Source organism: Simochromis diagramma, unplaced genomic scaffold, assembly GCF_900408965.1.
Source record: "Simochromis diagramma unplaced genomic scaffold, fSimDia1.1 OVJJ01000607.1, whole genome shotgun sequence".
Taxonomy (NCBI): Eukaryota; Metazoa; Chordata; class Actinopteri; order Cichliformes; family Cichlidae; genus Simochromis; species Simochromis diagramma.
This window is the reverse complement of record NW_024387418.1, coordinates 3,078-15,320: the sequence shown is the minus strand read 5'-3', so window position 1 is coordinate 15,320 and position 12,243 is coordinate 3,078. Positions and strand designations below refer to the sequence as shown.

The window sequence follows — 12,243 nt, the reverse complement described above, 5'->3', positions numbered from 1 at the left end:
CTGAAGTCCGTTCCTTTCAGCTCTCTGCCGCGACTCTTCACCTGTTCCTTCTGTTTGAATTGACCGAATTTGGCCACAATAGGCCGTGGTCTCCCGGTCCGCGACCTCACGCCCCCCAAGCGATGCACTCTATCGAAGTCGATGTTCTTTAGGGTGTCCTCCGGCAGCTTCAGGTGGATTTTAATGAAGCTTTTCACCGTTGCCTCCGCGTCCTCTCCGGCAGATTCTGGAATACCAGAAAACACAAGATTATCTCTCATGCTACGGGCTTGTAGATCGATAACGGACTCTTTTATTTTTTTATTTTCAATGTTTAGCTGGGTCACGTTATCGGTGAGAGATTTGACCGACTCTCGTAGCGTGGCATTTTCAGCGGCAAGCGTTTCCACCTGCTGCTGGCTGAATTCCAGGGACGGCGTCTCAATTTTGGCCGGGGAAGATGCACCCTGAGCCTTCTTCATTACTAAATCTTGGAAACAGCAGTCGATGTAATCTTGGAGAGCGTCTAAACTCTCCCTGTTGTCCTCCAGGGTGTTAGAGATGATAGGACAGATGTTGTTAGTTATATGACAATTGATTAGTATATTTGGTAATACTGAAGCTTGAAAAACCTTTGTTAAACTCTATGCTACCATTCGCTTTAATTTTCCGCCAAATCTCCGGCGTCTGACGTCACCTACAAAATGGGTCGCTTACCTTACCCGTCACTTCCGTCACTTACCATCGTTTAATATTTAGTATCTACTGTTATCTACTGCTAGCTAGTTTATTGTGATGGTGCTGTTGTTTTATTATGTTGCTCTTTTTTTGTTTGCTTTCTCTTCTGTTTTTTTTCTCCATACAGGTGATCCAGGTGTTTTGTTTGTTTTTTTCTTTCTTCCCCCTTTCTCACCGTTCTTTCCCCTTGTTTTCCTCCTTCTCTTCTTTCATTCTTTCTCTCTTCCTATCCCCCAGTCTGTCTGTCCCGTTTGTAGCACGAAACAAATAATACATTTATATAAAGGTCATCAAATTATGGCAGCCATTGATCACTTGTAAAAAATCCGCTTGCATCTTCTGGCCTTAGACACAATTCTGACGGCTTCCAACGGACACAAAAAAAAAAAAAAAAAAAAAGGGAAAATTCATTAAACTCTGTGGCGCAAATCAGTTGGGACCGCTGAGTCACGGAGCAATTTTAGTTGATCTGTTGTATAAAAAAATATGATGATGTCATCTCTTACCATAAGGAGAAAAATAAATAAATAATACTGCCACTATATGATCACAGGTTTGGTTTCAGCTAGAACCTTTAAAGAAAACCACGCTGTCGATTGAAATGCCCAGTGGTAGAAGACAAGGGATGACATGTTTAGTTTGGATGCAGGCCTTTCTTGGTCTGCATATTTGAGTCTCGTGATTTAAAGCAACATTTTTCAATTAAAACAAACAAATAAAGGTATTATTGTTCAAGAAGCATACATAGCTATAGCCATTTCTTTTCTTTTTTTTACCACATTTTCCATGTCTGCTTGAGGGGCTTAAAAACTGTCCCGATTCGTGATTGAGGTGAGAGACAAACGACCTCTGGTCAAAGTGCGTCAAAACAATGATTTTATTAAACACGTGTGGGAAGATACACAGCTCGATATTGTCACCCCAGATCTCCCGTCAAAAATACTTTTTTTTATTATGTCAGGGTTAACGCCCCTTCTCGCATTAGACAAAACATCACATGTATAGGTAATAATTAACGACAGTTCAACAAGTTTCCGTGTTTAACAGCATTTTCCCTATATGGTTGTCTGGCTCCTCCAGATGCGTCTTGTAGAACCCGGATCACTAGTTACCAAGCAGAGACAAAGCAAGATGTCTTTCACCTTTACCCTTGAAATTATACTTCATGTTTATGTGTATGTAAGCGTGTTAGGCATTCATTCACAGCATTCAAGTCATTTCATCAATATATCAGTTCAGACATAACGCTGAACGACGCTTTTAACCTTCATTATCACTCTATCATGAGCACAAATGCAATGTGTGTAATAACATGATTAAAACTGTATGTTTAATTAATTGAATAAATGTTTAATCAAATGCCACTGCTCAAAGCTTAATAAAAAGAAGAAAAGAATCAACATGATATAAAATGATATAATCCCCACATTTCCCTCTCTTTGGCCTTTGAAAAAGGCCAACATCCTTCCTATTGTCTCACTCCTCGGTCCAGTCAGCCACCACCACCAACGGCATCATAGACCCTGGACCATTCGGCCCCGAATCCATAGCCCTCTCTATCAGTCGCTCCAGCACTCGTCTGGCACAAGGAATGAGACAACAACCTGTAACCAATATTCCTATGAAAGTAACAAGAGAAAACATGGCAGACATAAACACACCCTTCTATTGCCCAAGCACAGATGTCACCCAGTTCTCCAGTGCATCATTGACTCCTGAATGTTCATGCATAGTTTTGGACAAAGTTTTCAGACCCTCCAGAGCCCTGGTTACAGAGGCATCTGGAGCGGTGTTGTTGGGAATGAAAGTGACGGACAAGGTAAGCGACTCGTGTTGTAACTGACGTCAGACGCTAGAGATTTTGGCGGAAAATTAAAGGGAATGGTAGTTTAGAATTGAACAAAGTTTCTTTAAGCTTCAGTATTACCAAATATACTAATCAATTGTCATATAACTAACAACATCTGTCCTATCATCTCTAACACCCTGAAGGACAACGGGGAGAGTTTAGACGCTCTCCAAGATTACATCGACCGCTGTTTCCAAGATTTAGTAATGAAGAAGGCTCAGGGTGCATCTTCCCCGGCCAAAATTGAGACACCGTCATCGAAGAGATGTCGCCCAGCAGACTCCCCCGGCACAACATCGCCTGCTGGCAAAGACATTGCAGACATCCTGGAGTCAATCGACAAACGATTGTCCAGTTTCAATGCGAGGCTGTCCCTGGTGGAGATTTTACACCGGGAATTTAAATCTCCGCGAGAATCCCTGGAGTTCAGCCAGCAGCAGGTGGAAACGCTTGCCGCTGAAAATGCCACGCTACGAGAGTCGGTCAAATCTCTCACCGACGCACGATCTGATATCGTCGTGTTGGAGTTGTTCCAGGATCAACATTGCAAGTGACCAATCAGAATGTTGTGATGTCATACATTTGCGACTTCGGGAAAAACCGCCGTAAAACAAAAAACTGTACTCAAGCTGCGAGAAACCGCCTCTGTCCGCCGATCAACGGACCTTGATCCTGACCCTAACCCTTTAATAAACGCTAAGCAGAATTGATATTGTCCTTGCAACATTGGAATTTCATAAATGCACGAATGGCTTGGTGCACCAAAGAATAACGTCACAACAATGTGATTGGTCACTTGCAATGTTGATCCTGGAACAACATTTACTATGTTGTTCCAGGAACAACACCAACACGACGATATCAGATCATCCCTCACCGATAACGTGAATATCAGCCTAACCAGTTCTACAGAGCAGACGCTTCACTTTCCATTGTTTTTGTATTATATATATATATATATATATAAAACACCCAGCACGCCCCTGCGGGCTCAGTCCACTCTGGCGCATCCAAAGTATTCAGAATATGTTACTCTCATTGAGTAACGTGATGGAATATGTTACAAAATACATTTTGGAGCATGTATTCTGTAATCTGTAGTAGAAGAGGTAAAAGTAGCCTTCCCAACTATGCTGGTTTGTGAACAAGGGTGTTCACAGACACAAACTACACCTTTCTTGGCTGCTACCTCAAAGTATACTGTGCACTGTTGGTCTTGCGTGATGCACCATAATATTCAATAATTAGTATTTACTGTAATTTACACTTAGCTAGATTATTGTAATGGTGTTGTGTTTATTATGTTGATCTCTTTTTTGTGGTTTTCTCTTTTGTTCTTTTTTCTTTTCTCATCAAGTGAGCCAGTTAATTTTTTTTATGTGCACTTTCTCACTGTTCCTCTTCCCCTCTGTTTTTCTTTCCCTCCTTCTCTTACTTTCTTTCTCCATTTCCTATCCCCCAGTCATATCTGTCCAATCTGTAAGAACTGAAAATAAAATAAACAAATAATAATAACAAAGTTCAATCAAATGGACCAAGGCCGTGATGATCCACAAGTAAATCTGTTGGGCATCTTCCTTGGCCTTCAGACAGAAATTCTGATGGCTAAAGAACCAAACGGGATGGGCAAAAACAAAGAAGAATGTTTGCATTGCTCATTAGTGATCAGTGTCATGTGACACTGCAACTGAGTGTCACATGACACTGTAAGGTTGCGAGGACAGAACTAATAAATTGTATGCAATGTCAGACCAACTCTGTAGAAGAGCTCTGCCAACAGTGGGCAAACACAGATCCTGACCTGATGACTGCCAGTAGAAGGAACAGTAAAATCTTTTTGTGGGACTGGGATTTTTATCAACCACCAGGCTTTTGTGAGACATTTTAATGTTTTTTTCTCCTTTATGAATACAGCAATTATTGGGATTCTGTGCTACATTGACTTCAACAGATTTATGTTTTACGTGTCATAAATTTTCTGCAATGTCAAATGTATCTCAGTCTTACACTAACATGTCTATTGAAGTGCAGTATCAGGACCTACTGAGGGTAATTATTGTTTCCACTCTGTCAACAGTTCCATCTTTTATTTTTCTCTTCCTTAATGGGACCATGTTGTTCACACTGAGGAGTAAGCCGGTGTTTCGTGACACTCCCCGTTACATTCTTCTGTATAACCTCCTTTTTGCAGACACTGTGCAGCTGGCACAGAGTCAGGTTCTTTTCCTGCTCTCTATTTTTAGAGTAAAATTGCCGTATCCTGTATGTGTATGTCTCAGCTTGTTGGCCAATCTCACCACTGGGATCTCCCCTCTCACCCTTTCGGTGATGCCTCTGGAGAGATATGTAGCTGTGTGCTACCCACTGAGGTATCCTGCCATCATCACCATCAGAAACACAGGGGCTGCTATCGTTGTGATTTGGATTATCAGTTCACTAAATAATCTCACTCGACTCATCTTTTTTTTCCCATTTGAAGTGTTGAAAAACCTGCAGATGGAAGACAGTTGTTCTAAAATAGCTCTGTTACTCGGGACAAGGTCTGATCAATATGACACCGCTTTCACATGTTTAGTGTTTGTATCAGCTGGTGTGGCAGTCGTTTTTTCTTATATCGGTGTGATATTAGCTGCCAGGTTGGCCTCTGCAAACAAAGCTTTAGCACGTAAAGCTCGAAACACACTACTGCTGAATATGATGCAGCTGTGCCTGAGTCTCTCCTCTACTATTTATAACCCTTTGCTCGCTGCCCTTTCAAGAGCTGTAACAATGACAATATTTTTATGGGTTCAGAATGTATTTTATTTGTGCTTTATTATCTTACCCAGATGCCTGAGTTCTCTAGTCTATGGGCTAAGAGATCAGACCATCAGACCTGTCCTCATGTACCACCTATGCTGTCATCAGAAACGAAGTCAGTAACTTGCAATATTTCACCTGGAATCTGAAATGGTTTAATAAAAGTAAGCCTCAGATTATCTGCTGGGTTTCTGCAAGATGTATACTTCTCATATTAAACTGATCCAGACTTGTTTTCAAATATAAAATTTCAGCTTTTCGCCAAACTCTTCCTTGTTCTTGATCCTGCTGCTGATCGGAAAATTAAAGTCATTGCCGAAGTAAACTGTCACATACCTCGACTTCGACTCAGACCAATGACTAACCTTTTTTTTTTTTTCAGAATTAGTGTTTCCATCATACCACCGGGCCTAATATAGACATTTGCTATATATAGACAGTTTTCACCTCCATAACACCATCATGCTTAACAAGCATGATTTAAACACTTGCCATTTTCATGAGGGACATCATCAGGTGTCACTCCCATCATGTGTTGTGTCACTCTTTCCAACCAACGCAGAGCGATACTGAGGATACAAATATATCTACACTCCCCACTCCCAGTTCAACAGTCACTTATATTTTTCCACTCAGCTAATCATTCCCCTTGGCCAACCCGTACTCCAGAGATGTGAGATGCACATTCTGCCTAATCACATTTTCATATATAAAGCTGGAGGAGAAATCATAGAACCGTTAGAAACCAATTTGAATTTGTGTGTACACCTTCAAATTCAAGATATGAATCATATCTATATTTTATCATCTGAGAAGAAATCTCCTTCATCAAAGAAGTGAAAACACAAGGAAGAGAGGGTGCATGACTGGCACCTGGATAAAATCTCATCCTATACTGCCTTACCTCAACCCTGATCTTCTGAAGTCATCGCATGACAAGGTTGAATTCAGAGGTCAAATCCAAGCTAACATTGTGCCAGCTAATGTTATGCACTCCCAAAAAATTCATTTAAAAAAATCACACTTTCCCTCTGCAAACAGATGGATTACGTTCTCACATCGAATGGGAGTCCATTCACCAAGTGTCCAAATCCAACAATGTTAAAGCCACTACAAATGCTAGCTAAGTCCTGCAAAAACAGGAGCATGTGCGACCATGTCTGAAGCGATGTTGGTGCTGTTCCTTCTTTTGTCTTTTGTGGTGAAGAGAGAGCTGTGCATGAAAGCGAAGCAGTCAATTTAGTCATTGATGTGCCTACCCTCGCCTATGGTCACAAGCTCTGGTAGTGGCAGAAAGAAGGAGATCACATCGACAAAGAGCAGGAACATGTTTTCTCCAAAAGGCAGCTGGGCTGTCTCCTAGAGATAGGTGAGAAGTTACAGAGGAGCACAGAGAAGAGCTACTACTTCTCCCAAATACATTTGTTGTCATTTACATTCTTTTAAATCATAATCACAACACAAACTACCCAAATGATCCCGATCAAAAGTTTACATACCCTGGTGATTGGCCCTGATAACTTGGGCACAACTTCACACAAAAGGGTTAGAAAGGCTATTATAGGTAACCATCTTAACCTGTGATCTGTTTGCTTGTAAATAGTGAGTGTGTATAAAAAGTGACTTTCTGGACTCTGGCCCCCTGATAGACCCTTGCATTTTCATCCAGTCTTTCACTGATAGTTTTGGGGTTCTAAGTCATGTGAAAAGCAAAAGATTTGTCAAAGGGTCTGCAGGAAAAGGTAGTTGAACTCTATTAAACAGGAAAGATATAAGAGAAAATAGCAAAGGAATTGAGAAGGCCAATCAGCAGTGTTCAAACTCTGATTAAGAAGTGGAAAATTAGGGGTTCTGTTGAAACCAAACCATGGTTAGGTAGACCAACTAAAATTTCAGCCACAGAAAAATTGTTCAGCATGCAAGTAAACAGCCACAAATAACTTTGTGGGAAATACAGGACTCTCTGAAAAATAAAAAAATAAAAAGTGGTGTGGCCGTTTTTAGGTGCACAATAAGGAGGCACTTGAAGAAGGATGGGCTGCATGGTCAAGTTGCCAGAAAAAAGTCATAACTATGCAAATGTCACAAAGTATCCCATTTACAATATGCCAAATAGCATAGTCTGTGTTTTCATCAGTGTTGGGACTAAAGCGTTATTAAGTAACGCGTTACAGTAACTACGTTATTATTGTGGTAACGAGCACGGTAACTAGTTATTATGCCAAAACCGGGAACGCGTTACTCGTTACTGGGATTTAGATAGGCTCGTTATTCGTTACTTCATGTGGTGGCTATCGCGGAGCTTCCACAGATTCAATAACATTAGCAAGTGGTGGAAGCCAGCAGGTGGATGAAGGAAAAGGGAGGCAAGAGGAGAGACCCGAAGCGGCCGCTGGTCCGAGAATGTCAGGTGAACTGAACTTCAGGTAAGAAGTTATGACCTGCAGTCCATCTGGGTCAGATATGAACCAAGTTTAGGTGGAGTTTATTTTCGTTATGCTGACTTTTTCGTACTGCGTACTAGCTAGCATGACGGAGTTTCTATACAGCTGGGTGGTGCTATGTTACTGATGTTGAACTTTATTTTGTTCATAAGGTTAATTATTAGAGTTGCCAACCGTCCCGTAAAAAACAGAATCGTCTCGTATTCAGAGAAAATATTACGCGTTTCGTATTGAGGTGAAAAGGAACATTTTGTCCCGGACTTCAGCTACAATGAAAAAGACACAAAGCTGGAGTTATTCTGTGTCTTTGCTGCACAGCTGCCTCTTCTCCTCTCATCCTCTCCCCCTCCCTCTCCTGTTTCTACTTCAATCATGAAACTGATCAATGATCAGCTGATCGGCTCTCTTGTTTATTTATCGCCCACTTTGCGCCAGAAAGAGGAAACCAGCGGATGTTGCGCTAAACAACAGCAGCACGTTTAAGCTTGATTAGCTGTTGTTAGAATTTATTTAATATTAATTTCTAGTATCAGCTGATGTTTGCTGGAGCCACAGCTGTAAAGCTGTGGCTCCAGCGACCTTCCGGTTACAGATACGTTTCCCAACTCCTCTGGGCTTCACCTTCCCACTGGCCCCTGTACCCTTCTCAAAGTGTCCTTTGTTGTCACAATCTGTTTCTTCTCTGTTTCTTTTCAGTATTTTCCTTTTAGATTATGTCCCAGCCTGGCGAAATATCACATTCAGTGCCTTTAAACAGTTATGTCACACTGTTCTTACCAGCCTGCTGTTAATTCTTCAAGTGCACGATGTTCTGTTGGTCTTCATCAGGAGATCGACTGTCCTTTGAGCTTCTTCTCAGGATCGGGCAGTGGGAGGTCAAGCTGTAAAATTTTAAGCCAAACTCTGGCCTGTTTTCTCCCAATTATGTTAATCTATGGTTTTGCCGCTGTACTCAAAATTCCAGGTTGAGAAAAGTCCACCTTTATTTATTTATGACCTGTATTGACACACTAAACCATACCATTAATATCATTTTCATTTCTTTTCTTAAAACCTCCATTTGCTTCATCTGGCTAGAGTCTGTTTCTTCTGTTTTTCTCTCTGGGTGCTCACTTGTCACAGTGAGTCTCCTTTTATGGGCATGCAAAGTTATGTCACACACACACTTCCTGTTACTCACACAGAGCCATACTTCCTGTTTCTCTCTTTTGTGTTTCTACAGGCTAATCAAACTCATTTTGTATTTACAATCTACAAACCCTCTGTAATTCTACTAACTTTTAATCTAAAATGTAGCATCATTCACACAATAATTTCATAATCCTCTCACACACACTGCCTTTTAAATAAACTAAACTGAACAGGTTTGTGCCTACTTTTTAGACCAGTCTTCTGTTTGCCTCATCTCAGATCCAACCTTCGGTCACATTCGTTCTCTCTGTTGCATGGCGAACCAGGCAGTTTATTATAATATATTATTTATATTTTATTTTGTATCCATCAAGGGCTTCGGGTGATCTGCAGTTTCACCATTTCCCAAGCTGGAGAGATTTACCTTTTCACACACTTTCTTTGGCTGAACAATGACACAGCCTTAATGTACCTTATGCATCTCTCTATTTTATTTAATAGGTTTTCGTGTGAATTATTTCCTTTTATTCATTCTATACATTCTGGGCATGGAGGGTACAGTTGTCCATTGTGGGTGTGTGTATGTTCAGTCCATGTGTTAACGTGGGTCAGATGTCAGGAGGCAGAGTTCAGGAGTCTGACAGCTGTGGGGAAGAAGCTGTTCCGGTACCTGGTGGTCTTAGTCCGGAGGCTCCTGTAGCGCCTCCCAGAGGGCAGGAGGGGGAAGAGTCCATGTGATGGGTGACTGGGGTCTTTGATGATTTTCCCAGCCCTTTTCAGACACCGCTTCCTGTAGATGTCCTTTATTGCAGGAAGTGGTGCTCCAGTGATGCGCTGGGCAGTTTTCACGACCCTCTGCAACGCCTTCCGGTCCGAGGCAGAGCAGTTCCCGTACCAGACTGTTATACAGTTGGTCAGGATGCTCTCGATGGTGCAGCGATAGAAGTTCACCAGGATGTCTGAGGACAGGTGGTTCTTCCTCAGAGTCCTCAGGAAGAAGAGGTGCTGGTGAGCCTTCTTGACCAGCTTGGAGCAGTTGGTCGTCCAGATGAGATCCTCGGAGATGTGGACTCCCAGGAACTTGAAGCTGCTCACACGCTCCACAGCCGTCCCCTTAATGTGGATGGGTGGATGTGGGTCAGCATTCCTCCTGTAGTCCACGATGAGCTCCTTAGTCTTCTCGGTGTTAAGCAGCAGGTTGTTTCTGTCGCACCACTCAGCCAGACGATCCACCTCCTCCCTGTAGGCGGCCTCATCGTTGTCATTGATGAGGCCAATCACCGTGGTGTCATCTGCAAACTCAATGATGGTGTTGGAACCATCGGCAGGTCTGCAGTCGTGGGTGAAGAGGGAGTAGAGGAAAAGGCTCATCACACAGCCTTGTGGTACACCGGTGTTCATCGTGATTGTAGATGAGCAGCGGTTATCCAGCCGGACATGTTGGGGGCGGTTGGTCAAGAAGTCCAGTAACCATTTGCAGATGAGGGAACTGATGCCCAGGTCTGTCAGTTTCCTGATGAGTTGTGAGGGGTGGATTGTATTGAATGCTGAACTGAAGTCTATAAACAGCATTCTGGCATATGTGTTGTTGTTGTCCAGGTGTGAGAGGACAGAGTGCAGTGCGATGGAGACTGCATCCTCTGTGCTCCTGTTCTGGCGGTATGCGAATTGGTGGGGGTCCAGGGTGGGGGGACGACAGGATTTGAAGTGTGCTAGGACCAGCTGCTCTAAGCACTTAGTGATGATGGGGGTGAGTGCTACTGGGCGGTAGTCATTGAGGCAAGATGGGTTGGAGTTTTTGGGTATAGGGACGATGGAGGTGGATTTGAAGCAGGCCGGTACCACAGCGTGGGCCAAGGACAGGTTGAATATGTCTGTGAGCACTCCTGCAAGCTCCCCAGAACACGCTCTGAGAACACGCCCGGGGATGCCATCGGGACCTGCAGCCTTGTGGACATTGATCCTGCTCAGCACCGCTCCTACATCGGTGGGGGAGAGAGTCAGAGGTTGGTGCTCTAATACATTAGTTAAAGAAAGAAAGAATATGCTTGTGCAAGTGTGCAACAAAAACTCCCTGATAACGACTGTGTTTAGTCTGTTCCTTCCCATTCCATGCAAGGCCACCTGGGTTGGCTGGAAGACTGTTTAACTAGCCTAGCAGGGTGAAGGACACTGTCTCAGCTGAACTCTGGACACGCACACACATACATATACTGATACTGATAAGCACTCACTGACGCATCACCCTCCCTATCCAACGCCACCTCCAACGCTTACCTCCCCTCTGATGTGGACATCGGGTCAGTTGGAGGCGCAGTCAAAAGATTGCAGCGGTCCCAGATCAGCTGTACACACTGGAACTCTTTCCCATGTTGCTGTCTGTGTTTATTGTGTTATGGTGTGTTGATACCTGTGCATTCCTGTATTATCCTTTTGTGTTGCACATTTCAATGTTTTTTTTCCTCGCTACCTAGCCTGACCCGTCTCCCCAATGTGATGTTTGTGTATTGTATGTACGGTCGGCAAGGTCTGTCATCTCGGTTGTGGGCAAAAGACCTGCAACTGATAAATAAAGGCTATCTCATCTCATCATCTCTCATCAAAATGAGATTGCACTGTGTAGCAAAACGTTAACCACGCTTTTCTTAGCCACAGCAGCACTCTCTGGCTGACGACTTTTGTCAAATGAAACTTTATAACTCTTATCCTCTCCTGTGCTAAAGTTTAGAATGGCTAGCATTAGCTACATGTGGTAGTGCAAAATATTTCCTTAACTGTATTAGCATCACATCATCCAGTACAAATGACTAGCACAAATGCTTTGCTTTGTTAGAATTGTTATTGTAAATGAAATGTTATTTACCTCGAAATGTCTTTTACAAAAGCTTGCAAGTCCACCATGCAACGCACCATATGTGAATTTGCCCGGGTTAGTTAAGTGGGAACTTGAAATCAGAAGTTACAGTGGAAATAAAATAAGTTATCTATTCAATTTCTTTAAGTAATTACAACTTGAATTTTATTTTGAGCCCACTAACATTGGGATTTAATTTGAAATTACATATAAAATGAATTTAATGTAATTACCAACATTATTAATTCAACACAACCCCAAAAAAGAAAGTTTGCAACTTAGAAGGTCTATCTTAATCAATAAATTTGAATTTTTATGTTGCAGCCATGGATTTAATCAAGTGGGGGTAAAAGGCCTGGTGAATTACTTTTTAGAGTGAAGCATTTTTGGTTGGCACTGTTCAACAAATAATCAACACATATGCACCAAATTTCTCAGATGTTAGCTGT

The 12,243-nt window shown here is 42.4% G+C and overlaps 1 protein-coding gene and 1 long non-coding RNA gene across 2 annotated transcripts; one reads left to right on the top strand and one right to left on the bottom strand.

Moving 5' to 3' along the window:
* Window positions 1-601: 601 nt before the first annotated feature.
* On the bottom strand, window positions 602-11,898 carry LOC120721878. The gene is made up of 3 exons (XR_005693278.1): window positions 11,887-11,898; window positions 2,375-2,379; window positions 602-744 (listed from the first exon to the last, which is right to left on the bottom strand). It is a non-coding gene; the product is annotated as an uncharacterized LOC120721878 (long non-coding RNA).
* On the top strand, window positions 4,145-5,502 carry LOC120721876 (odorant receptor 131-2-like). Its single transcript, XM_040012515.1, has one exon. It carries the CDS (start codon window positions 4,550-4,552, stop codon window positions 5,486-5,488), a length of 939 nt encoding a protein of 312 aa, XP_039868449.1. The 5' UTR covers window positions 4,145-4,549; the 3' UTR covers window positions 5,489-5,502.
* Window positions 11,899-12,243: the final 345 nt, after the last annotated feature.